This window comes from Nestor notabilis, unplaced genomic scaffold (genome assembly GCF_000696875.1).
Source record: "Nestor notabilis isolate BGI_N333 unplaced genomic scaffold, ASM69687v1 scaffold11968, whole genome shotgun sequence".
Taxonomy (NCBI): domain Eukaryota; kingdom Metazoa; phylum Chordata; class Aves; order Psittaciformes; family Psittacidae; genus Nestor; species Nestor notabilis.
The window spans coordinates 7,406-34,574 of record NW_009941531.1 but is presented as its reverse complement, the minus strand read 5'-3'; the positions used below and the strand labels follow the sequence as shown (position 1 = coordinate 34,574).

Below are 27,169 nucleotides of genomic sequence, written 5' to 3'. Positions count from 1 at the left end.
CCTCTCTCTTGCCCTCAGAGATAAACTCTATACCAGGCTTTCACTTGATGTTCTCTATCATTCAGCCTTCCTATCACTACTGTCTCCATATTTGTAGTATCTTAGTTTTATTTCCAAATGAGTTAATAATTTAACACAGTATCCTGAGGAAGTGCCAGGTATAAAGAATAGTTTTTAAACATCTGAACTTAATTAGTTCTCAGGACACTAACCTATAATCAGATCATCTAGAGAAAAATGCCACATCAGCTTGCAATCTGATATGTTCATAGTAGATTACCTGTTCTGTCAAGATGTATTTGCAAAAATAGTTTATTTTGTATTTATGCCTAATTTCTCTTTACATCTTCTCTTGCTAAGGCTAGTCTGGATCATAGGTCCTGAGGGGGAAATAGGCATGTTTTACACATCAGAATCATTGTGAAGTTCTTAGCTTGGCTCAGAGGTTGTCTTTTAAATGAGAAGGCCCAGATATTGCCAAGTACACTTCAGCCAGCCTTGCTGGTTTTCTGGGAGCAACTGTTCTGTCCTCTGGGCTACTGTCAATCTCTGATTTACTCAGATTCTGTCCTCGTAGGTTAAGATGAATAATAGCAACAAGGATAAAAGATTGGATTGCTCTTTGTTGTTGATCCAAGCTTCTTCCAAGTTCTGTCTTGCCTAATTGCCTGCTGTGACTAATGGTCCTGTGCTTCTTCCAGTTCTGCTTCTTTCATTATTAGTTCCAGCATCTTTGACACACTGAGTTCCTGAACTTTTTCCTCTCCTGGCCTTTATTTCAGATTTTGCAAGGAAGGCATGTCTTGGATGGTGTCAGCTTTGTACCAGAAGTTAGCTTGATCAGCAGTAGGTTATGTGGCCTAGCTCCAAAGGAAATTGTACAGGCAGGTAGACAATGCTGATGTTCATCATCTGCTTTATCATGTTTGTGGCCCAAGTTCCCCCTCATGGGAATCCAGATGTAAGTTACAGACATGAACTCATTTACAGCTTTGGCTTTAACCTAAATTACCAGTGGTAGCTCCATCTTATCCCAATTCACCTAGAATTTCAGCTGAAGAAGCCTATGAAACATTACGATCAGTTATTTATGCTTTTAAGCCTAATTTAGAGGTCTTGGGGTTTTGTTTGCTTTTCAAAGACTTGTATTTTCTTACAAAATAAGCTGACTGACATTTTTATAGGTCCAGATGGCTCGTATTTTATCTGGAAGAAGAAGGGACAGAAGATGAAGTCATGCATCACTGAGCAATCTCATATGCTGTTTGATGGCAGAGTGCATGTCCTGAGTTGGGTGAAAGATTCAGTATCAGAAAATACAGAATATAAATGTTCATTCATCTCAAAAGCTGGGAATGCAACATCAGAAGTGCTCATCACAGTGGAAGATAAAGGTAGGCTGGTTTTGAATGTAGGCAGTGTTTGGCCTGACCCTGATATGAACAGAGCTCTGTAATTTTCACCCATAAAACATGTATATCTGGAGATGGTAACTCTTGCTTAATGTATCTGCTTTAATTGTTTATGAAAAGTTTTTTAGAGCCATCAAACTTCCTTCTACAAAGGACTAACCTGCACATTAGCAGTTACGCTCTAGAAATGAAACAAAAACTGCTGAGTTAATGGACACAGATTAGAAATCAGATGAGTACTACAGAGTTAAAAACAGGTACTCCAGGGGAATAGTAGAAAAACTCTTTCATGCCAGGAAAGTCAAGATGGTAAAGAGAAACCCCCAGACTGAAACCCAGGATGTAAAAAAATCACATTATCTGCAAACTACATGCAGTTGGGTGAGATCAGTTCCTACTGCTTGCTATGGGCACGTAACAGGGCAGGAAGTCAAAGCTAAAACTTCAGCAGCTGTGCAAGATCTTCAGGTACCCACAACTGACCGGTGCAACTCAAGCAACATTTGCAACCAGCTTTTGAGAACTTATCCAGGCCTGAAGACAGTCTGAACAGTGTCTGGAAAGACAGCAGCAGTGATGAAGCTGGCAGAGTAAAGGAAAAAATAATTAGCTGGTTAGTAAATATGAACTTGTCAGGAACAGGTCAACCCTCTTTTTTTCAGTGATAGAGAAAAGCAGTAGGAGTCACACACTGGTCTTGCCATCACTCCAGTTACTTTGAAGGCTGTCTCAGTAATAGAATGAAGGTCATCTCACTGAAACTACTGTAAATGTAAAGCAGAAGGAGGTTTTCATTGTGCTCCAGAAGTATTGTATACTGACACGCATGTCCTGAAGGATAAACAGAAAATATTACATCTGTGTATGCTGCCACCAGTGTTACGTTCTGCAAGAAAAACTGGCAGACAGAATCTGAGTTAGAATTTTACCAAGATGCAGCAAACAGCCCTTCTTAAGTTCTCAATGTGTTTAAGAGTAACTACATATCATTAGCAAAAAATGAAGAAACTACAAACTGCACACAGACAGCTGTATCATATCATTCTTCTCCCCAGGCATGGTATGATCTAACTGGAGCATTCCTGAGCTGCTTAGATGGGTTTGAACTCTAACTTGCAGGTTGTATTTTTTAGATATCTTGGATTACAGATAAAGGCACTGAATCTGTTTGTTTACTCTAGAGGCTATAAAGCTTGCTGTAGAGGGAAAAGACATAACCATTTCTATACAACTTACTTCCAAATATCATGAGAGGAGGTAGAGCAAAATGAAGGACAAAATGGTGGCTTTCGTCCCTTCTAGCCCAATAGTCCACAGGAAGTATTGTAACTGAATAGATACCATCCGCTTATTTCATCCCCATGTACAATTCTCAGATAGTGCTGGTCAGGACGGATGGTCCAAGGAATTCCATACCTGGAGAAATGCCATCAGTGAACATGACAAGATGATGCAAAGCTGGAGAAAAACATGGGTAAGAATTTTCAGATTTCCCCCAGTGCTTTCCACATGGCACACTACAGTCCCTATTTTATAGATAGCCTATGATGCTTCTCCAACCAAATGTATTTACATAACAAAGTCGTCCGTGTTCCTGTACATGTTGTCATTCTTGACCCTCCAAGCAGTAAAGTCTACTTGACCTGCGACATCTATTACAGTTACTCCAGCATCTGTAGACTAATTGGATCACAGCGACCACTGGACTTCATAAAATGGTACTCTCCATCAAAGCTGGCCTTCCTTTAAAAAAAAGCAGTCCAGAGCTAGCTTTTAATGTTGTTCTCCAACAGTTAGAACAGATCACAGACTTATCACCAAAAGATTACTTTTGATACCTTCTGGATAAGATGCGTTTGTAGCATGTGGAACAGTTAGTACAGGCAACCTTTTAAACACTATGTTAACTTTTAAAGCAGTATTAACACATCATTCTGAACTTTTTTCTTCTTCAGGAGAGCTGCAACAAGAAAAACAGCCTCTAATGAACAAAGGAACAAACAGGCTTGAAGGAAAAACGTATGCAGGTTAAGTGTAGCCAGTATTCTTTTAATATCACAGTTTTCAAACACTTATTTTGCTAGTGCTGGTATTAAAATGGCTATACAGGAGGATCACCTGAAGTTTGAGGTGGAAGAGGTTATCCTTACTGCACCAAAGAATAACTAAGTTATGTGCCAGAAGAGGTGCCACTCATCCCATGCTGGAACTCTCTCTGGTTTTCTGATACCAGTTATTTCAGCTTAATGAAGAACAAAAGTGGTCGCAGTAACAGTTGTGCTGCTGAAACAATATAATATGATGTTGGCTTCTGTTTTGAGTTCATTAAGCAAACCAGTTAATTTTGGGCTTAAGAATCTTGGCATATGATTTAGAGATGAATAATAAGATGTGGATCACATTTATTTAAAGGCATTTTAACTTGCCCACTTTCTTTTAATATGTTTACCCTTATACTCTGTTCCCAGTGTTTTGAAGAGCATTCCTTTCAGGTGTCAGCAAGTTAATTTCTTGTAACACATTTCTTCTGGTAATAAAGTTTCTGTACCAAATAAAGAAATTCTGACTAATGCTCAAAATACAGAGAGATTACAGCACACCCAAGTTAAAAATGTTAAATTAATTCAAAGACTTTTGCTAGTGAACAACTGCAGAGTGAAAATGTGAGGGCCTATTTAATCCATATTGAAACCGTTTTCCTGCATTGCTGTTCAAAAGTTCTGTCCTTCTGCATCTAATAAAGAAATGTCTAAGGCATAATTCAAGTTTTCGGTCTTATCTCCTCAGTGGTTTTCAGCAATCTGGAAACAAGTAAGATGCCATCTAAGAATCACTATAGCTTGAGCCCATGGGGACAGCGGCTCCTAGCAATAGCAGGAAGCATTACACTTCTCCCTAGATTATCCTCTAAGAGGTAAGATTTAAACTAGGTTGTTTCCTACATCGAAGAAAACATTCTCCTCACTCGCAGACTTTAACTGAATGATACTCCCTAGCCCCAGTACCGGACCACACACTACACACAGCATGAAAATTTGTGTACATGAACCATTTTCACTATTTTTTACATTGGTAATCACAAATTGATGCAGACTTCTGACACCAGCATTCAGAGGGAATCTTTCCTCCACATTGTGTTTCTGTTCTCAGTGACAGCTATAAAAAGATCCTTCTTGTGTTGTCCCTCCTCTATGTGTTCCACAGATTTCAAGCAGGCTAAGGTTTAGTTTAGTGGTGCTAAGTGGGAAGGTAAGGCTTTGGAAGATTGAGATCAGAGTTTTAAGTGAGCATGGCTGAGCTCTGCCTTGTCTCTGCAGTGAAGTAAAACAGTAAAAAGTTTTGCTATACTCTAAGAACAAGAAATAACTCCCTATGATTTTGAACAACTTGTGTTTCGTTTCCAGAGCAACTTTTCGTGCTCTTCTACAGGAAGGTAACAGAAAATAAAAAAAAAAAACAAAAAGGAAAAATGAGCTGTTCATGTGAATGTGCCCCCATTCCATGCAGTGTCTGGGCTTAGTCGTTTCAATGTTTTAGATGTGTATCAAAGTGGTAGGAGTATGAATAAATCACAACTTACCTCTGGATCAATAGCCGTTGGCCAAAACCATCTTTCATCACTGGGATGTTTCACTCTTAATTTCCATTTAAAATTAGAAGAAACTAATACAAAAAAATCATCATCATAACCAGTGACCAACTGTGCATTTCAGGTTAAGGATGACTTCCCTTGCCACCATTCCTCCTCAAAACTGACATTTCAAGTATCATTAAATGCCCACCGGAAGAGTTCAATTAAGTCACAACCATACTTTATAGAATCAGTATATTGTAACAGATTTAATACAATTTACATTCTACAAAATTGTTTGAACTTCAAAATTATTCAAAGTTTTTATACCACTTCTAACTTCACAAGGCAGCTACTTTCCAAAGTATTGCACTACAAATGTTCCATATGTGAAGCACTTACTTAGACACACTGCAGAGATGCTGGCAGCAGCACAAGGCATCTCTATCATCTTTCTGAACAACTGACAAGTTACGTGTGCATCCTCCAATTACTTTCTTGAGGCTTGTTCTCTTATATCTGCAACTTGTAAACAATGGTATTTACACAGGACATCCCCACTAAAGGCGCTCCACCATCATTATGAGCACATTTTGTTTTTTAAGATACAAATTTTCCCTACCTTAGATACAATCTGATACTAATCAAAAACTTTTCCATATATGTACTAACACAACCCCAAACTGAAGGAATGAGGAGTCTGTCAGTATGGAGAAGGTACAGATAGATAGGATGGCAGGCTGGCACAAATGCTGTCCTTCAGGAAACAGCCTGTAACTTCAAGCAGGACCCATGGTAAACTAGTCTCAGTAGCAAAAGAAACATCATTGTGGTACAGTTAATCAACTTCACAAATTTCTAAACAGAGCATTTTCACCGCAGGCATTTCAGAACTTTGTAGTTTATACTCTCCTTTATACCTGCTGTATGATCCCAGAAGAACAAATATACCACAAAGAAGAGCTGACTGGGAACTTTGTCATGATGGTCTTAATTAGGTTCAAACAAACAAACTGCCTGCCCAGAACACATTTTATGCTGACTGGAGGAGGGTGACATTGATGCCAGCCTGCCCACCTGAGCAGGTTTCTTCAGAAGAAAAAAAAAACCAAACAAAAAACAAACCCAACAACAAAAAACAGGTGAAGTTCTTTAAACAAGAGTTACAAGAAGCAAATCCCAAGTCCCAACCTTCTGGCTTATAGTATCTCTTCCCAAATAAAATTACTCTTCTAGGAAAATCTTTTCCTATGTTGCATCACTAACAAACCAGTGCTGGTCTATAAATTCACTCCAAGTTGTTTGGGGCTAAGAGAATTTGCTGTTATCATCTGCTATAGTGATCAACCGAACACATACATAGAACACAAAAGCATTAGCCAGTGCCTCATTTGCTCCAGTGCTTATTTTGCTTAGAGGGACTCAGAACTGTTTAGTTAGCTGACTTCAGATACTTCTTAGATTATTTTATTTTACTACCCTCTTCCTAGGGGTCTGAAAAAATATAATTAAAAGCCCAACAGAATTGGACCTGGATTTTACTGATGCTCTGACATGGTAATAGTGAATTCAGAAGCTGCTGCACTCTTTTCCAGTTCCAGTGTGTATGGGTTATACTCTTCTTCAAGTTTTCTCCTCCAGATTTTAACTAGGGAATATTAGAATAAACAAACAGGTTACTGTATCATACTTGAGGAAATACTTAAAATGAAAAGTCACATTAATTCTCTACTTCCTTCTTAGTGTAAATGCTAAGTTGTCACTCTGGTGTGTTGCACCATGTGACATCAGATGACACATGAAAGAATACTTTAGGAGTGATGGGATCCACTGAAGTCTTTATGTCAGCCCCCTACTCAAGCAAGGCTAACTCTGAAGGTGGATACAACTTCAAAAAAACCTCAGAATTCTGTTTTCAACACTTTGAAAGAAGTTTGAAGTTGTCTCGTATCAGTGGTAACTGTCGTTGCCTGGTGAATGAGCAGAGCTGAAGGAATGCGTTTCTCGAAGTGGAAGGCTTTTACAAACATGAGCACTTAAAGACAGGAGGATGCATCTCAAACATGCTTCAACACAAAACTTAAGTAAGTAAGTAAGTAAGTAAGTCCACCATAGTTACAGAGTATGTATTTCTAGAAAAAACTTGGAGGAATTTTTTTAGAAATAGAAATAATAAGGAGCTCTGTTAAATATCTTTGGACAAAGCAGTGAGTACCACCTGCCATCAGTGGATTTCAGAGAGGAATTTTCTCCATGACTTTCATAAAGCTACAATGGGCAGTGGGAAATCACAGAAAAGAGTAATTTCCCAGCCGTCCTACCCACTAAAGTTAACAGGTATCATTTGTTTCACTTAAAACCGTAAAATTGAAGAGCACTTCAAATGAAAACTGAACCACACCCAAGTCAGTAAATACTCACTATAATTTGGTACATCCTCATCAGAGTCCTTGGAAGATGTTTTGCCAGTTTCTGATAAGCCATTTTTTTCATATTCAGTGGTTAAGATGCTGGGTTGGGTTTCTCTTGGTCCTCCTTCAGCTTCTTCCTCTAAAGCTGCTATCATATCTTTGTAGGCCTTCCTGGCCTCTGTTGTCAGCTGTACCATTCTATGAAAATGGTCCTATGAAAATATAGAAATTAGTACAGCTTAAATCATATAGTAAGTTTTATCATTTCCATGAAAATCTATAATGAATACTCCTTACACAGAACATATGTATGTTTGTATATAGAAGTAAAGCAGCCAAATACATACAGAGATACAAAACCCCATTTACAAGCATTTATAAAAACACCCATTCTCTTGAAAATAAAACAAAAAAACAACAAACGTGTAGAAAGACATCTACCTGGAGGAGAGGCTGTCAGGAAGAGATGGCCACACTACCTCTTTGAACAGTGCTGAGTGGCTGTACTTCTTAAATCAGTTTTTCATTATAAGCCACGGTCTTCTGCCCCAACTGGCATAAAGTGTGCAATATCAAAACAACCAACCAAAGCCTTAAAGTCACAGTATTCAGGGCAATCCCAGGCACAGCTACAGGTTGGGTGGAGAAGAGATTCAGAGCAGCCCTTCAGAGAAAGACTTGGGGATATTGGTTGATGAGAAACTGAACATGAGCCGGATTCAGTGTGCACTTGCAGCCCAGAAACCAACTGTGTGCTGGGCTGCATCAAAACCAGCATGTCCAGCAGGGCAAAGGTGTGCTCCCTGCCCCTCTACTCTGCTCTTGTGAGACCTCACTTGGAGTACTGTGTACAGTTCTGGTGTTCTCAACACGAAAAGGACATGGAGCTGTTGGAGCAAGTCCAGAGGAGGGCCATGAGGATGATGAGGGGGCTGGAGCACCTCCCATATGAAGACAGGCTGAGAAAGTTGGGGCTGTTCAGCCTGGAGAAGAGAAGGCTGCGTGGAGACCTCAGAGCAGCCTTCCAGCATCTGAAGGGGCCCTACAAGGATGCTGGGGAGGGACTCTTCATTAGGGACTGTAGTGGTAGGACACAGGGTAATGGGTTCAAACTTAAACAGGGGAAGTTTAGATTAGATCTACGGAAGAAGTTCTTCACAGTGAGGGTGGTGAGGCACTGGAATGGGTTGCCCAAGGCAGTTGTGAATGCTCCATCCCTGGCGGTGTTCAAGGGCAGGCTGGACAGAGCCTTGGGCGACATAGTTTAGTGCGAAGTGTTCCTGCCCATGGCAGTGGGGTTTGAACTAGATGATCTTAAGGTCCTTTCCAACCCAAACCATTCTATGATTGTATTTTCCTCCCCTCTACAGTTAAAAGTAAAGCTAAACAAAACCATGAACCTACATATTTCAGCTTACCTGAGCCCCATCATAGCTAAAAATTCCCACCACACTGACAGGCACTGCTTTGTTCAGACAGCGGCCCAGGGCCTTGCGATTAAGGGCGAAAACAAAAGGGATATTCTGTTCACAGGCACAGTCAATAATGTTGTGTAGAGTCTCATCCAACCCACCTGGAGCAGACAATAAAATTAGCAAAGAATGACAATATTCAAGCTAATTATAAATAATGTACAGTACTGTTAAAAGATAGCAAAAAAAGTACCCCAAGATTATGGGGCACTTTGAAATTAAAAGAGTTTATAGGAAAAAAATACATGGATAACAGCATTAGATCTGAATTTTAAAGGAGAATTTGACTTATTTTTTATTATTAATTATCAGTATCCTTAGACTACCTGTGTTCTGTATTTTGCTCTTTGTGTAGTTTAATCCAATTCAATACTTTTGTAAAAGAGAAGACCTGGTTGCTGAGAAATTATTTAAGAGTTAACAGAAAGTAATGACAATAATTACCACAGATTTTACACAAACTATTACTGACAACTTTATTGTCAATCTGCATCCTGAAAGAGACTGACAGAGCAGGACTTCTTGTGGTAGCACAGCTGGCATCAGTAACCTTTGTCTCTTCTCAGCTGTACCAGTACCATCTTTTATGCGGCTGCACTGCAAATCAATAATCAGAACCTAGTTTCAGGCAACTTCCACCACCCCAGAGAGTCTTGATTCAGCTCATTCTTCAGCCGCACAGCAGTAAACAATCTGAGTAAGAAAGGCATCTTTATATGACTTGTTTCAAAGGCTACTCAAATAAGTTCCTCCAAAAATAATACTGCTGCCAGTATACAGAATCTGCTTTTTACATTTCTTTTATTAAACAACCACATTTACCCTTTGACTGAATCTTTTCGCAGTTAGGAGAGATGATGACACACTTCAGTTTTTTCAGCTTCAGGTGTTTCAAAACTTCTCTGAGACCCATAACAAGCCTGCGTTTTATCTTGGCCTTTACTGGATCTTTCTGATACAAGCGATCTTGGAAACGAACCAGTTCTTTTAAGAGATCTGTCACACAACTGTCAACTTCTTTACTGAGTACCTGGCTGCAATAACTGGAAGAAAGAATCAATTAAATGTTAAACCTCCTAAAATTACAAATATGTAACAAAAATATGTAGTAAGTATGCAAAATACAGTTTACCTTCTATTCTATGTCTTTGTCTTTTGTTCTATTTCCTCTCCAAACACACTTGTTAAATACATGAAAACAAAAATTTATGTACAACTTTTTTCAGTGGCTAAGAACTTACAGAGAGTTTTGCTACTTGCAGTATCTGGCTCCCGTATCAAACTATATTAAAAATACACACACATTTGTACAAAAGCATATATATTAACATGAATAAATATATATGTACATAAGTTTTTCTACTGAAGCATCTTTCTGAAGCCATTTACTTCAACCTATATCAAAGTACAGCAACCAAAGTATAGAATTGTAATTTATTTATATTAATGCAAGGCTATTTATAGCAAAGATGGAAATCTGGATCAAATTCCTTCTCCCCAGTGTTGTATTTTTTTTGCCTGTCATCCTATTTTACTTATCAGACTATAGCCTTGTAGTGTTCATAGGGAAAGCGTAAAAATGGATGTACTTAATCCTTCCAGGATTCCCTGGAAAACCTTTTACATGAAGAATCATTCAGTAAAGAAGGATCTCAAGGAGAAAACCTGAAGATATCTCAACTGCAGAGTCAACAGAAAGATGCCAAGTGGCAAGTTCACGTAAGATTATGAGACAAGACCACAAAATCTGTCCTCGGTCTTAAGAGATGCAATTATCTCAAAACTTTATTTAAGTTTTTATTTACTATTTCCAGATTTGTTTCACTAAGTCTCAAAGACAAATCTACTAAACCACTGAAATCTAATCTAAAGACAAAATATTCTAAGCTTTGCTGAATGCTCTACATCCTGTAATACGCAGAACTGAGTTACACTGTACATCCTCAGCTCAATCTGTGCTTTTAGTAAAACAGTGTTGCATGGACACAGACTAAGTAGTTTTAAATGCAATCAGAAGTTAAATTAGAACTGACACATAGCATCAGGAAGATAAATAATGACTGTATCAGTATTAACTGTTACTGCAGCATGAGCTGCAAAAAGGCCAGTGGTGCATTTATGGGAGGAAAATTAAAAGTTAAAACATTGCTTAACATAACGTAATTGTTTTAAACTATCATATGGGATCTCTGACCTCATCACATATAGTAATGACTATTTCTTCTTTTGTAAGGAAACATGGATACACATCTGTTTAAACAGAACTGAAAGTGTTTGTGCATAATAACCCATACATCTTCCCTTTACTTCTCTACAGCATGCAAATGTCATCTGGCTAATCACATTCCTTACTTTCTTGTCACTTGGTCGGGTAGCAGAAAACCAAAGTACACATTAAAAATAGTATACTACTCATTTTCTTAAATAGTAAGCTGGTACTCCATTTATTTAAAATAAGGTACTTTAACAGCACCTCCTTTTCCTTCCTTAGCCTCTAATGAATTTCTCATCTCTTTTTTTTTTCCTTCAAGGAACATGTATTTTGAAGTGAGAATTACAGAAATGCACAGACTATTTCTCTGCATATCACTTCTGTTCGTGTGTCAGCATAGAGAAAAACTAGGGGGGGAGGGGAAGAAAACAAAAATAAAAACTAGAACCTTCAGTTTCAACTCTGATTAGTGTTACACAGAATAGTATCCTGTTTCAAAAATGCTGTATCAATGACACTATGAAAAAACATCAGTACAATCAGTACTTACTCTCTGAAATTCCTACTGTGGATTTTTGGAAGATTTGAAGCGGTCTGCTTTGAGGTCATAGAAGCTTTTGTTGATTCCTTGATCCCTGTGTTCTCCAGAAACTCTTCAGTAACTTGTGTTACAGGAACAGCTATTGTGTAAATAAAGGCATTTCAATGAAAAAATGCAAAAAGCATTGCAAAAAGACAAACTTGTCAACTATATCTTGAAGTGTCATTACTTCAGTATTACAACACTCTGTGGTAGTAGGGAAACAAGTCATACTTTTTTTTTTCTGGTTTTTATCACAGAATGGTTTGAGATGGAAAGGACCTTAAAGCTCATCCAGTTCCAAGCCCCTGCCATGGGCAGGGACACCTTCCACCAGACCAGGTTGCTCCAAGCCCTGTCCAACCTGGCCTTGAACACTGCCAGGGATGGGGCAGCCACAGCTTCTCTGGGCACCCTGTGCCAGTGTCTCACCACCCTTGTAGTGAAGAATTACTTCCTAACATCCAATCTAAATTTACCCTCTTTCAGCTTAAAACCATTCTCTCTTGTCCTGTCACTACATGTCCTTGTAAAATGTCCCTCTCCAGATTTTTGTAGGCCCCTCTTTTAGGTATTGAAAGACTGTTACAAGGTCTCCCAGAGCCTTCTCTTCTCCAGGCTGAACAAGCCCAGCTCTCTCAGCCTCTCTTCACAGGAGAGGTGCTCCTGCCCTCTGATCATCTTTGTTGCCTCCTCCGGACTTGCTCCAACAGGTCGCCATCCTTCTTGTGTTGGGAGCCCCAGAGCTGGACACAGTACTGCAGGTACGGTCCCACTGGAGCAGAGTAGAAAAGGAGAATCACCTCCCTTAACCTGCTCCTCTTGATGCAGCCCAGCATATGGCTGGCTTTATGGGCAGCAAGTGCACGCTGTCGGGTCATGCAGAGCTTCTCGTCAATCAACACCCCCAGGTCCTTCTCAGGGCTGCTCTCCATGTAGTTTCCACTCAGACTGCCCCAGCCCAGGTGCAGGACCCTGAACTTGGCCTTGTGAACTTCATGAATCTTGTTGAATTTCACTTTATTATTGTACCTCTTTTTAAACAGATTTAGTACACATTTTTCAAAGTACTAAGTTTGCTGACTATCAAATCTCCATCTACAAACTCTATTACAGCTTGCTCTTGAAAGATACCTGCTTGATCATCCGGTGGAAGTGTTTCATCTTCTGTAATATTTTCTGCAGACTTACAAATATTATCTTCATTTTTCGGTACTGCTGTCTGTTCTAACAGGTGTTGCTGTTTCCGTTGTTCTCTTTCTTTCAGAATAATCTAAAATATGAAAATATATATATGTATGTAAAGCCCAAATCAATTCAATGTCACACAGATAACACAGCAGTTTCTCTCACCAAACGTTACATACAAATCATTCATAAAGAGGTCTGGCGCTATCAGTCAAGTTTACAACATTTGGAGGTTTTTTTAATTTGCACATAGAAAGAAGAAAATATATTCCCTTAATCTACACAGAAAAGTACTTTCTCCTTGATTATCAGTGTCTGGGTGGAGAAAATAATTGCCAGGGATGAAAGGCAGAACTAAAGTTAGAGTAATGAATTGCTTCAATGCAGAGAAGCAGGTGAAGCCTCCCTCTTTATCATTCTTCTTCAGACTGTCAATTTGTGGCAATAGGACCAAACACTCAAGTACATACACGCATGTATATATGCACAACTTCTCTTCCCCTTTATTTCCCTGTTATTTATTTCCCTTTATTTCCCTTGAGTCAGACTAATAGATTACTGTGTCTGAAGAAAAAGAGAAGAAATTACCATGGATAGCTAAACTGTGTGGTACACGGAAGGAAAGTAGGACGTATGCTGGATGCAGACACGTTACTCTAGGTGAAAGCAATAATCAGTGCCCTGGAACTCGTCTTCCTTCTCTGCTCTTACAGCTGCTAAGAAGCAGTTATTGTATGTATGACCACTAGCTCAGCCAGTCTACCCAAAATTTGTAATCACACCACAGAACCTAACTGCAAAAGTAAACTTCTCCATTCGCATTTGCAAAGATGAACAAAGAACAAAAATAAGCATCCTTCAGTTGCCAGAACACAGATATTACACAGAAAAAGTAATCCCCATCTTCTCAAATCTACTTCAGAAAAGAGATTACATGAAGACAGAACAGCCAGAAGGCACAGTAATTGGTATCACCCCCTACAGTTTTGTTATGAGTTACATGTTGTTCTCAAATTCTACTGAGCAGCACAGACTGACCACTACCTTCATGTAGAATGTAGATTAACTAGCTCTGTAAGAATTGTTCTAGATCAAAAAGTAACCCTGCAATGGAGTGTTATCTCAAAATCCTCTGTATAGAAGACATGACAGGAAGCAAAGTGAATGGGCAAAGAGGGGAGATACAAGAGAAATCTCCAGGTGGATCTAACACTAGTTGCTACAGAACCAGCTGGAGTTCTGGCTTGGAAGAGCACAGAAATATTAAATTCTATCTTTGATCCTTTCTCCCTAGTCCTGCAAATCAGCATAGCTTGTCCAAACCAAATAAAGCTTCTTTGGACGCCAGCCAGTACCAACAACGTGTTCACACTTCTGTAGTGGCACTTCTTCAACTATCAAGTGATTTAAGTGAGATACATTCTGGGAGAATTCATACATGCTACATAGCAAGACCTTGATCTTCTCCCCTGCCTTTTAACCCAAGGAAAGAATTTAGACAAGCAGATGCTGAGATGCAGATCTCCACTCCAGGTGGTTTAACAGATTCACAAATTAATACTGAATTTACATTAGCCTATGTTGTACTATTTAAGGTAAAAATATGAGCACCTTTTTAAGAGATGTCGGTCTCTTTGCTTTAGGAACTTCTCTCTGTTTCCCTTTCTTTACCAAAGGAGCGCTGGAATCCAAAGGATTATGAGGCATCTTTTCTTGGTTTGATCGGTGACTTTTTGTGGCTGTAGTAGGTTCTTTAGAAAGCAACGGTATAGCACCACCAACTGAGATACAAAAAATGAAAGTCTGCATCAGAGAACAATATCAAATACCTAAACCAGGATCCAATGCAAGTTTAATGACTAGATTAGGACTAGTATACACATATTAAATTTTTGTTGCGTTGTTATTAATAATATTTATAGGCAATCATCTGTCATTAACTCTCCCAAGCAGAATTCGGCAAAAACTGCACTGCAAGCTACCCTCAATACCATGCCAAACTGGCTTGGTAAACCTTCAGAAATCTCTATGTTTCATGACAATTGCATCCTCCATATATTCTGCATTGCATTAAAATAAATACTAAGCTGCAGTATTGCAGATTTAAATAAATCTGTAAATAATCTGTAACACTTACTCCTACCAGTTGTTACACCTTAATGAAGTTGGATGAAGTTCATTTGCAGATGGGTAATGAGTAACTCTAAGCTACAGCTAAGTCTCTTTTGCTTAACCAGCACAGGTCTCAGGAGATGTCTACTTTACACACATTTTTCAGAGGATTTAGAGCACAGAAGCATTAAATGACTGGCAAAGTCACTGAACCTGGACCTTCCACACCGTGACCTAACACCCTAAAAACTATCCTCCCTTTTTAACTGCTATCAGTCGACATTGCTGTATCCTGTGAGAGCACTTTGTCAAACTTCAGTTACTTGCAATATAAACCAGGTTACATTAGAAAGTCAATGAAGAGGATGAGGTAAGGATCAGTGGAATGAGCCTGACACCTTTGTGCCTCAGGCAACCCCTCTCCCCCAAAAACTACTCAAAGCTTCTGGCAGCTTGTCTTAAGCCCTGTTCATTTATTGCTTTCAAGGTATTTACATGCTGATCCTCCAACATCACATACAGCACTATTAGCGAACAGAGTTTACTTCATAAAACTGCTACACTGCAGCTTTTCTTTTGTGGCTTTGTAACAAAGGCAAATTGAGAACACTGCCAAGAACGTTGAGCAGTATGTTAGCATAGGTGGCTACAGGAATTGAAGCTGGATTTCAAGCAGTACGTAAGTATACATCTTGCAGACACATGGTATTTCCTTCACTGTCTACATCACCTCATTCCTTCCAAATTCAGAGTTCTCATGTTCCTGAACTTGATGGCTTTAACAGTTTGCATCATTTTGCACTATTGATGTATCTCCAAAACATAATCTAAATCCAAGTAATTACAACATTACTATGCTGTTCCATCCATACATTATTTACCAGATTAAGTAAATCTGGTAAGTGGAAGGGAATAATTTTGTCTGCATACTCCTTGTCCTTCTTGTTCACTGCGTTTCTCTTCTGGTTCCAGAGGTTAGCACAATGCCACTTCTCAAACTAAAGCTAAATTTTGTGTACACATCAATTAAATGGGTGCACTGACTGTTCAAAGTAAGTGCAAAGCTGAGGTAACATCTGCTCTATCCTTCCAGGATATGAACATGACACATCAATTTCTCTCCTGCACCAGATTTAGATACAATTTACTCTTAGAAAATGGGTACTGTGACCCATAACTTTCTGCTCCACTGTCGCACCAACCCATGTACTGTATAATTTTATAGAAATAAAACTGGTTATTAGCACCTCTGCAGCACTGAGTTTGCTTGACTCAGAAGAAAAAAACAAAAAAAATCAATTGCAGGAAAAGTATTTTTAAAAGCATCTTACAGTTTCTCTGAGTTACTGAAGGAAGATCTCATTGATGCTTGGTATTTTGAGCTTTTATTAAAAGTTCAGCTATCATATTAAACATTGTGAGATGTATTCTCTCATGATTAGGTCTCTTTCTGAAATAATTGTTTAAAAAATTCTTTACTCAAATACGGAGAGAAAATTTATCGCTAAATCCTAGCCAACACTATGCTTCTTTTTGCAAAATATACTGCACTAACACAGCCAACACTAAATTTTGACCTACAATAAGGTCACTGAGCTATTTGTTTCTGCTTCCTGGCTTTGTTTCCACATGGTCTGAGAGTCTCTCCATCACCAAAACCTAACATTTTGTTGACAGCAATTATTCCATAATTATCAGGCATGGCAGAACTCATCCTCTGGCTGGGGCTGACTCATATAACCCCTCTGTTTGCAAAGGAGCTTTTTGACATAAGTTAGAGCTCTAGGATTTCAGAGGAGCATAAGAAAACCTTTGTTACTGCTTAGTCCCTTCCTGCAGGTTCAGATCACAACAGTAACACACCTGTTCTTAAGAAAAAAGCAAGGTCTTCCACAAACATTAGCATTTTTGTCAAAGCAGAATTTGAATCACCTCTCACGTTTGTGTAAGGTATTTCTTTTTTACAAGTCATTGTCCTGAAGATTTTCTTCCCCCAAGTCTTCCTTCAAACAATTTGAATTGCCATGCTTTAAGAATATATTTTTAAAGACCCTTCATTTTCTTTTGTCTGTTGTGAACTGTGCTCCTGCCTGCATATTCAGACATCATTACAGATCAGAAATCCGGCTACATTTAATTTCTGAATACTTAAAACAAAATCAAATTGACAGGAAGGAAATTTCACTGCAACCAGTACCTGAAAACACCACAGGTTTAGAAGACTGTTTTGACTTCTCTGTTTGCTGCTTCTGCTCCAAGACTGCCAGCATGCCACCCAAATCCAACTGCACAGGAATTTGACTCTTCTTTCCACTGCTCCTGGATGTTTCCTGAACAAGTTCAGTATCAATTAGTAATGCTCTCCATTTCAGAATGTTATTTTGTAAGGTGTGTAACACACTCTTAATATCTCCATCCATGACACTTCTGATTTTTAACTTGATACAATGAAAGCACTTTGATATTTAAATACACATCGACTTTAATGTGAAAAAAAAAAAATCAGAAACAGCTCAAATAACTTGAATAGCTACTTGAATACAGAATATAAATAAAAAGTCTTTAATAAAGGAGGCGTTCCCACTTTGGTCAGACTGCCACCTATCTTTGAAAAAGAAAAGGCTTACCAGAATTGAAAATTACAAGTACAGAAAAATTACTCTGTGAATCTTCCACGGTACATGACTGCAGTTCACATATATCATTACTTTCAATGCCTTATTAAAAAGAATTGTCATCATCTTTATGCACACATCCTTCCTCACAAGCAGTAATCTTTCTGTCTGCTTTGAAGAGAAGGCAAAAGTGGTGTCCCACACTTGGCACCACAGACAATGGTTCAAAATATAAAAAGATTACGAACGAACAGACTACAAAAAGGCAAACTATGAAGGGAGAACATACTAAGCAAATGACTCTCAGATTCAGTACTTCCAGAAGTCTTACCCTGGAGATCAGTTCATTATAGCTTCTGTTACAATACCGTTAAGGAATGTGACCTCCTCCTTCTGAGCCTAGGATGTCATCTTGCATCAATTATGGCAGAACCTACTCACCAACACGGAACTACTTACTGACCTCACTGATGCTCTGTATTTCTCCTGTTTGCCCCAAACTAAATGGATCTCCTTGCCTCCCTGTCTTAATCTACCAGAATGACATCTAAGAGGTTCTTAACTCCTTAATACTATCATTTTGGAGTGGATTTATGCCATGACCAAATAAGACAAGTGAAAGAAAAATTCATGATATCTGGAACTACATTAGTAGTAGACATTAATAAAAATGTAGTCTTTTTCCCTAAACACTGTATCACAAACTAAATTACATTTAGCAATCATTACTGAGTGCTTCTAATTAAGAGGGTCTTGTCACTTAGCTCAGAGTATGAATGACAATGTATGAATGCAATTGCAGATGAGCTTGGACTTAAGTCTTACGTTTAAACATGATAATTTCCTTTGTCATTTTGAACTGAAAATTTATTTTCAAACATGACTTCAGTTACCTGCATTTTCTTTCTTTCTAATATAGAAGATGAAGCTTGCTTCCCTGACAGTCCATCCACCTTGGGAGTTCCATCCAGTGTGGGAGACCAACTATCCCAAGGCTCTTCTGTTAGATGGATCTTTGAAATTCAGAGACAAAAGGTGACAAGGAAGAGAAACTATTTAGACACATGGAAAAGGGTAAGGTGAGGTGATATTAAATTCAAATGGAACATATACAGGAGCACTGAGTGTACCCTCAGCAAGTTTGTGAATGACACCAAGCTTAGTAGCACAGCTGATATGCTTCAGTAAAGGGATATCATCCAGAGTGACACTGGCAGGCTTGAGAACTGGGCCTTTGTGAAGCTTATCAAGCTCGACAAGGCCAAATACAAGGTTCTAGACCTAAACTGGGGCAATCCCCAGCATCAGTACTTGGAGGTACTGGTGGATGAAAAAACTGTACATGAGCCAGCAGTGTGCGCCTGCAGTCCAGAAAGCCAACTGCATCCTGGGCTGCATTAAAAAGAAATGTGGCCAGCAACTCCAGGGATGTCATTCTAACTCTCTACTCTGCTCTTATGTGTCCCCAGCTGGAGGCCTGTGTGCAGTTCTGGGGTCCCTAGCACAAGAAAGACATGGACATCTTACAGCAGGTCCAGAGGAGGAGCACAAGAACGGTTAGAGATGGAACAGGTGAATGGAACAGCTCTCCTGTAATAAAAAGCCAAGCGAGTTGGGGTTCTTCAACCTGGAGAAGAGAATGCTCTGGGAATTCCTTACTGAGGCCTTCTAAAAGTGTGATTGTCTACTGGCCATCATGCTACAGACTCACGATTTTCTTCTTTTTTTCAGATTTGGAAGGAAAATAAAAACAGCAAGGCAGTTTCATCTTCAAGTATCTGTTACAGAAGAGTCTAAGTGGTTTACTGATCATGTCTTTACAATTTTATAAAAGCCTATATCCCACTTACATTTACAAAGCTAAAAGGTTTCTATCATCTAAAGTGCAAGTCACTGTTCAGGTGACCTTAAAATTTGATTATATAAACCAACAGCAAAAGTAGAAATTGAAAGTGCCTTAGTATTATTTTTATGAAATGTAAAAGTAAACTAGAACACTACCTATAGGAAGAAAGCCTACATAAACACAATTCATCTCAACTAACTTCGAGTGTACACAAGAGAGGTGTCTATACTGGAATTGGCAGCAGTTCTGAGACCAAAAAGCTATCTCCTTTGGTATGATACAATCTACTGAATACAGTGATTAGCTCTTCATTGTCCACAGAGTACCTAAGGGGACTGGCATGGGCAGAGCCTCAGGCCATCAACACCTACATTGAGTCAAAAGAATTCCACCTTTGGTCTCGTTCAAAACTTGCAGTTTTTACTGCTTATTTTCTTAACATTCACATGATGTCATGCGATTACTTACTTCAGACTGCTTTCTGACAGCAGGAGTAAATGATGATTTCTGAGATCCTAGCCTGTTTCTTCTATCAGAGGCAGCTGCCAGATCAGGGAACTCCTCAGCATCCTACACAAGTAAATCAGAAGATGATTTTGTAAGAACTATCAAGTCCATACTCTCAAACCTGTTTTTCCTACGCAGAAACTATTTTCTCCCTGCTTATCAAAACCACTCAGCATAATTAGTTTCACTGTACGAAAACTCAGAAGCCAAGTACAGTGTCAGCAATTATGATCAGCACTACAATGGTTAAGTCATCTATGCCGCAGCTAAATTCAGGGCTTTTAGAGCTTACAAGAGAAAGTTCCAACAGCAAGTTGTTACTGCTGTCAGCTGATACATATAATTAGAGGTAAATGGCTCCTAAAAGAGTCGTCTTCAGATCATTTAACAGCCTTCCAAACAATTTCCCTCTTCTTCCAGTACTGTCTCCAGCTGTGCAATTCTGACTTAAATGTGCGAGTAGTGAGGAACAACAAAGGGCAGGCAAAAGGGTAGCAACTCTTGACTACGGTATGGAAATAAACAGATTGCTCAAGTCATTACGTAGGCTTAGATACAACAGTGAATTTTATTAGCAGAGGACACATTATCCAGACTCTGTATTAACTAAGCACAGACAGGCTGGAGCTTGCTCTGCACTGGTCACCTTATATCCACTATCTCAATCATAATGAAGCTGATCCACCAGCTTGGTTTTCATTCCATTGCTTCTCCTCCCACTTTCTGAGAGGCCTTTTTAACTGTGATACAATGCTACTGAACACACCAACATTTATTTTGCAGCCTGAAAGACTTCATTTAAGCAGCCCAAGCTACGAAGCTCTAGCATAAGGACAGACACACTTCACTCAATGAACTATTTTTAAAGAAGCTTGGGAGTATGCCAGAAGATGACTGCAAGAGAAGGAAAAGTTTTTCATTAACACACTCTTTGCTTAGGGATGTCTTAAACTAGAGCTAGTACCTTCACATTTATACAGCCCTCGCTAGAAGAAATTTTTATTTCAGTCTGTCCAAACACTTCTTGAATTCGAATAAATTTCTGGCATTTGCAATGTCCTGTAGCAGGATGAGCAATTAAACTCTAGTGCTTATAGTGTGATGTTCCACCTCCCTGTATTTGCTCTTAACTCATCACCTGTAAGAACCAGAGGACATTAAACAAAATGAGGACAAAGATCGAATAACTTTTTTTTTATTTCCTTATCACGTCTGACTGTCACTTAGTCATCTATTTTACAAACTGAGAAGTCCTAGTTTATTCAGTTTTGCCTCCCACAAAAATTGCTTCATACCTTTGATTATTTTTGGAGCCTTTTGTGTATTTTAGTTCAAGTATCTGTATCTTTGTAAGGAGTTGGGGATACATAAGAAAACAAAATCCACACTATATTTAGATTGGATACATTCTGAATTTATGTATTGACATAACCCATTTTCTTTTCTGTTTTCCTAATAATTTCCACCACTGATTGCATGTTTGACCAGTACTGCCAGTACTGACCTCAGTATCAAAAGCAGCTTTATTTTTTCAGGGGAAATACCTAGCTCAGGGCCTATCACTGTGTATAAAAAAACAGGATTACTTTTCAGCTCATGCATCAATTTATGCTTCTTAACGGTGTCTATAAATGAGTGAGTTTTATAAAACTAACAAGCAATCCAATATATTGCTCCAGTGAGTGGCTGCACATAGCAGAACTTTCTTAAACATTCTGGGTGGCTGTAAGTTCTGTGTGTACGATCCTTTCATGCTGTTCTATATCAAGAACATTATAAAAGTGTCTCACCCATTTTTCACACTAATAGCACACAAGCATTCTGAGCAAACCAGGAGGGTCTGAAAGCTGTCCCCTGCTGCCACAACAGATGCTGCATCTACATCACAGATTTCAGTGCAATGCATATGTTCTGTTCCATAATTCTATGCCATTGTTTACCATTTTTGTCTTCAATTAGCCCCGTTACTATTTTCCTTGAATATTGCTATTCCCTTTACGTTCAGATGGTAAGTCATTTACAGGTCAGACACTGGACAGCAGCATATAGTAAAAACAGGGATATTCTCATGAGGGAAAGAACCTGCAGACCCTTGATTCTACTTGTAATTGTCTAACAAAGACATCTATAACAATCATTTCTTGTGCTGTTCCAGGTGAATGGCATCATCAAAAGAATGCGTAGCCATAATTCTGCTTCACATTCCATATACAGAACTGAAGCCACCTAGGAAGGCTTCTTTATGCTTTTATTTCACAGACTGAGTATTATGTAACACTAGATCAAACTTATAGATCAACACAAGTACATAGTGCTGTACAACACTGGGTTTTCAATGAAGCACTGTTAAACCATGGACCACACAATTCTCTAACGTGGGAGACTCTAAAGCCTTCAGACCACTTACACACAAAAATATCAAAATACTAATATCCATATTACAGCTATACTAATTTGTAAAAAAAATGGAATTAACAATCAGGAATGGAAGCAATGACAACTGTGTTACATAGAAATTGCTTCCAAATGTGATATGGGTAGAATTGTAATACCAGTGCCACATTCTTTAAGACTGTGGCACACTATGGTACCCAGTATATTCTCCATCCCTTGTACACTTTGCTTTCTGCAACAGTTACTGCAGAATGTTTTTAATTTAGGAAACTGGACTTTTACTGTAACCTGTTAACATCTAGATTCTCAGATGCACCACTCCAAATTTACTTCTAAGGCTCTTTTGTACTGACTCCTCTGTGCTCACTGAACATGTGACAAGGCAAACGGCATAACTATTCCCAACCAGCAACTTGACGATCATCTCAACTGAAATGGACCTGAACCAATATCCTCTACAAATGTACTTGAACTTAAATTTGTACAAAACTCTGTAATCATCTGGTCTTCTAATACACTTATATAACTTAAAAAAACACCAACAAAAATCTCTTCACCGTACCTCAATCCTTGGTGGTTCCTGTGTTGTAGTAGATTCATTTTGAGGTTTCTCCGCATCGGTGGGTGACTTTGTTTTTTTCTTCTTTTTCTTCTTTTTTTTCTTCTTTTCTGACCCTTCTTCAGGCTCAGTTTCACTAGCATCGTTTTTTGTTTCTGACTGCTGGGAAAAAGTCATGAGGTATAATCATTAGAAATTGGTTTATCTCAATACCACCTACCAACATAAATACAAACGACCACACTTTCACACAACTGAAGGGTATCTTAATCAATCCAGGCTAGGACATTAAGCAAACAAGAAAATTCAAGATATCTTAAAAATTCAGAGCTACTGAAAAAAAATTAAAATCTTCATTTGAAGCACACTGCACAGTTATCAAACTATTCTGGGACTACTGAATTTCAGTATGAAATATCCACCCAAATAAGGCAAGAGTTCCATGTTGTGTGTCTCACTCTGAGGGAAAGGAATCTGAAAAAAGTCCAGCCTAAAAGTTGAAAGTTCGTGCTGCTGGAGTAGCACTTTTTTGACATCTTGTTAGTCTTTTCCTCTACAAGAGAAGAAAAATGCTAATAAGGACGAGGTAGCGCTATATTACTTCTTAAAAAGCTACATTAGAAGTGGACACTGTACAGAGCCTAGGAAAAAAATGGCAATGTCTCACATCAAGAGACACAATCACACAGTGACAGAAATTAGTTTCCAGCAGACAATTCTCAAGTACCTTCACTTCACTATCCTGCTTGCCTTTGCCTCTGGAAAGACCTTCAGGTACTGATGATGACACAATTTTCTTTGGGGGCTGTGAAAGTACCATGGCCCAAGACACATGTGGCTGAGCAGAGCCATCTGCAGGTGTTTCAGGAAATGCTGTTAGGAAAAAGACAAAGATGTCTCAAAAATATTTCTCACATATGCAAAAGAAAAAGGATCAAGAGTTAATCAAGAACTAGCAAATACAGCAGAGTACCATATTCCTTCTGAGGAATGCCTGAAGTAAGACACTCACACATTTCATTTCTCCAGAAAGCTTTCTAGAATTGTAACCACCCCATACATTGTCCAGCACTATATACATATATTTAGCCCAATCAAACGGCAACTGGAAATCACACTGATTACATACAAAATTCCATGCTCACTTTCTAAGTTATTTTTCTTAAAAATAATGAACTTCTGCTATATTTATACACAAAATTCCTTTAATATTTATCTCACTCATGCAGCTTTCACATATAAGGCCACATCAGTAATTTCTACTTTCTAAAAACTTCACAGTTTTACAGAAATAGGTACTAGGTGAAAGACTTCCTCATGTGCCTCAGTGTACAAGAACATCACCCACCACCACTCACAGGTATCAATGTTTCCAAAGAACTCACAATTAATTTTGTAAATATTCCTATCACACAGCAAATACAGAACAGAATCTAAATTTTCTTTAAGAATGAGAAAAAGCTTTCATTGAAGAACTGAACTGTGTAATGGGTTTACATGGCAAGGTCTTGGTAAGTAGGGGGACGCTGCAGGGGTGGCCTCTGTGAAACAATGGACACTGCCAGCCCCAGCTGGCTCAAAAACAGACCCAATGCCTGACACACCTGAGCCAACCAGCAATGCCGGTGGCAGCTCTGTGGTAACGTATTTACAAAAGCGTTTAAAAAAAGGAGTTGTGAGAGGAGGGATAAGAAAAAGTGTCAGAAAAACAACTGTGCAGACAGCAAGGTTAGTGAAGGACAAGAGGGAGAAGATGCTCCTGCAGCCCATAGAGAAGACCATGGTGAGATAGGCTGTGCCCCTGCAAAGGAAGGAGCTGTTGCTCTCCCTGCTAAGAGAAGCTGTTATGAACTGTCAACTCCCATCCTACTGTGCCAGTCAGGGCAAGAAAGAGGTAGAAGAGTCAGCAATGAAGGAGTGAAGATGAGCCTGGGAACAAAAGAGGGTGGGAATAAAGTGGTTTTAGTTTTGGGTTTGTTTTGTCACTCTCTGGCCCTATTTTTAACTGGCAACAAATAAATCTTTGTCAAGTCTGCTTTGCCTGTGATGAGTGACTGGTGAGCAATCTCCCTGTCCTTATCTTAAACCACAAACTTTTTTCTCCGATTTTCTTCTCCTGTCCTAAGGAAGAGAGCAGCTAGGTGAGAGTCTGGCTGCCAGCCAAGGTCAACCCACCACAAACTTCTACTATATTATGGGGGACAAGAACTGAGGATAGTGTTTGAGGAAAAACATTATCAGATGACTTTAATGTTTCTGGAGTAACTTTAGAGGGCCCTTCAAAGCACTCTGGCCGATTAACCTGTCCTTTCTGAATTAGCAGGAAGGTAAGGACTGAACTGCCCAGACTGGTGCATGTCTCTGTACACACAGAAATCTACTGAGGCACTTAGGGCAATTGAATACATAATGCATGTGTTGCCTCCGAGACAAGAGTCTTACTGAACAGAACCTTTTCCCACACAATTCCGGATTTAAGAACTTCAATTAAATTTAAGTATTTACTAGAAACTAGACACTTGTTACTGTGGCAGTTTATTGAAATAAACCCAAAAACTATCAACAAAAAAAAGTTCTGCATCCCCACACCCAGACAACAGGTAAATAAAAAGGAGGCATTTCAGCATCATGTTTCTCCATAGCTATGCTTCTTTGTTTAACAAACTTGACAGAAATAACATACGCCACAGAATAATTTCAGGGTACATACTAGACTCCAGACTGCCAGCTATTTAAGACAAATCTGCTTATGAAGACTAATCAACTATTTACCTCTCATTTATTCAAAAATATTTTGGCAGGGGGGTTGGACTAGATGATCTCCAGAGCTCCTTTCCAACCTTAAGGATTCTGTGATTCAACAGACTTTCAACAGTCAACATGCTTTACTTTATCTCCTCTAAAGCAACATGGAGACATCTACAGCAACACTTGCCCTTGAGCAACAATGACACAACAAAGGCTCACTACTAGGGCCAGTCCTGTTTAACATCTTCACCAATGATGTGGACAAGAGAATCGAGTGCACTCTTACTAAGCTTGCAGCTGACACAAGTTAAACAGCAGTATTAATCTGCTTGAGGACAGGAAGACTTTACAGAAGGATCTGGACAGGCTGGATTGATGGGCAAAGGCCAATGGTATGAAGTTCAACAAGACCCAGTGCTGGCTCCTGCACCTGGGTCACAACAACCCTATGCAATGCTACAGGCTTGGGAAAGAATGGCTGGAAAGCTGCTGGGTGGAAAAGCACCTGGGAATGTTGGTAGACAGCAGCTGAACATGAGCCATCTTGTGCAGCAGGGCCAGGGCAGTGTTCATCCCCCTGTACTCAGCACTGGTGAGGCTGCACCTCGAATAACGTGTTCAGTTCAGGGCCCCCCACTATAAGATAGACATTGAGGTACTGGAGCCGGTCCAGAGAAGGGCAACAAAGCTGCAGAAGGGTCCTATGAGAAGCAGCTGAGGGAGCTGGTGTTGTTTAATCTGGAGAAAAGAAGGAGGCTGAAGGGGGACCTTCTCACTATCTATGACTACGTGAAAGGAGGTTGTAGCGTGGTGGGTTTTGGTTTCTTCTCCCAAGTAACAAGCAATAGGACAAGAGGAAATGGCCTCAAGCCGCTCCAGGGGAGGCTTAGACTGGGTATGAGGAAAATTTCTTCACCAAAAGGACTGTGAAGCACTGGAACAGGCTGCCAAGGGAAGTGGTTGAGTCCCTGTCCCTGGATGTATTTGAAAGATGTATAGAAGTGGTGCTTAGGAACATGGTTTAGTGGTGGACTTGGCAGTGACAGATTAAGGGTTGGACTTGATGATCTTAAAATGTCTTTTCCAACTCAAACGATTCTATGACTCTGTAACCCATTTTAATCTGCTGATGAAATCTGTAAGCAAGAATGAGCAATAAGTGGTCATCACATTTGAAAGAAACTGAAACAGCTTCATTTGTTCAGGTTTTTTTTTCTTCTGTAATGAGTTTGCTGTTTAATTCCTTTTTTATGTTAAACATCAACAGCTCCTCAGAACACTTCAGTTTTTCGAACTGATGAAAAGCAAGCAGTTAAAATACAGGCAAATAATTTGTGTTTGGAGCACTTACCTCTACCATCAAATGAAGAGGGAACTAAGCTGGCTTCTGTTTCATCTGAAGTTTTTGTTGAAGCTTGGCTTTCTGCAGAAGTCTCTTCCTGTAAAATAGACAGGTAACATAAAAGTAGTATTAAAATCACTGGCCTAAACAGAGCTAAACATAACCACCCCTCCCCAAATTAAAAAATCCTCAACATGTGC

At 39.2% G+C, this 27,169-nt stretch overlaps 1 protein-coding gene across 1 annotated transcript; it reads right to left on the bottom strand.

Annotated features, from left to right (window-relative positions):
• Positions 1 to 6,521: 6,521 nt before the first annotated feature.
• SECISBP2 (SECIS binding protein 2) lies at positions 6,522 to 27,066 on the bottom strand (the record flags this gene model as incomplete). Its single annotated transcript, XM_010020943.1, has 12 exons — positions 6,522 to 6,631; positions 7,405 to 7,606; positions 8,813 to 8,967; positions 9,689 to 9,909; positions 11,629 to 11,758; positions 12,793 to 12,931; positions 14,458 to 14,627; positions 17,156 to 17,288; positions 19,906 to 19,989; positions 22,883 to 23,041; positions 23,607 to 23,752; positions 26,979 to 27,066. Coding segments are annotated over 12 exons (1,737 nt in total), but the record flags the coding sequence as incomplete, so codon positions are not given.
• Positions 27,067 to 27,169: the final 103 nt, after the last annotated feature.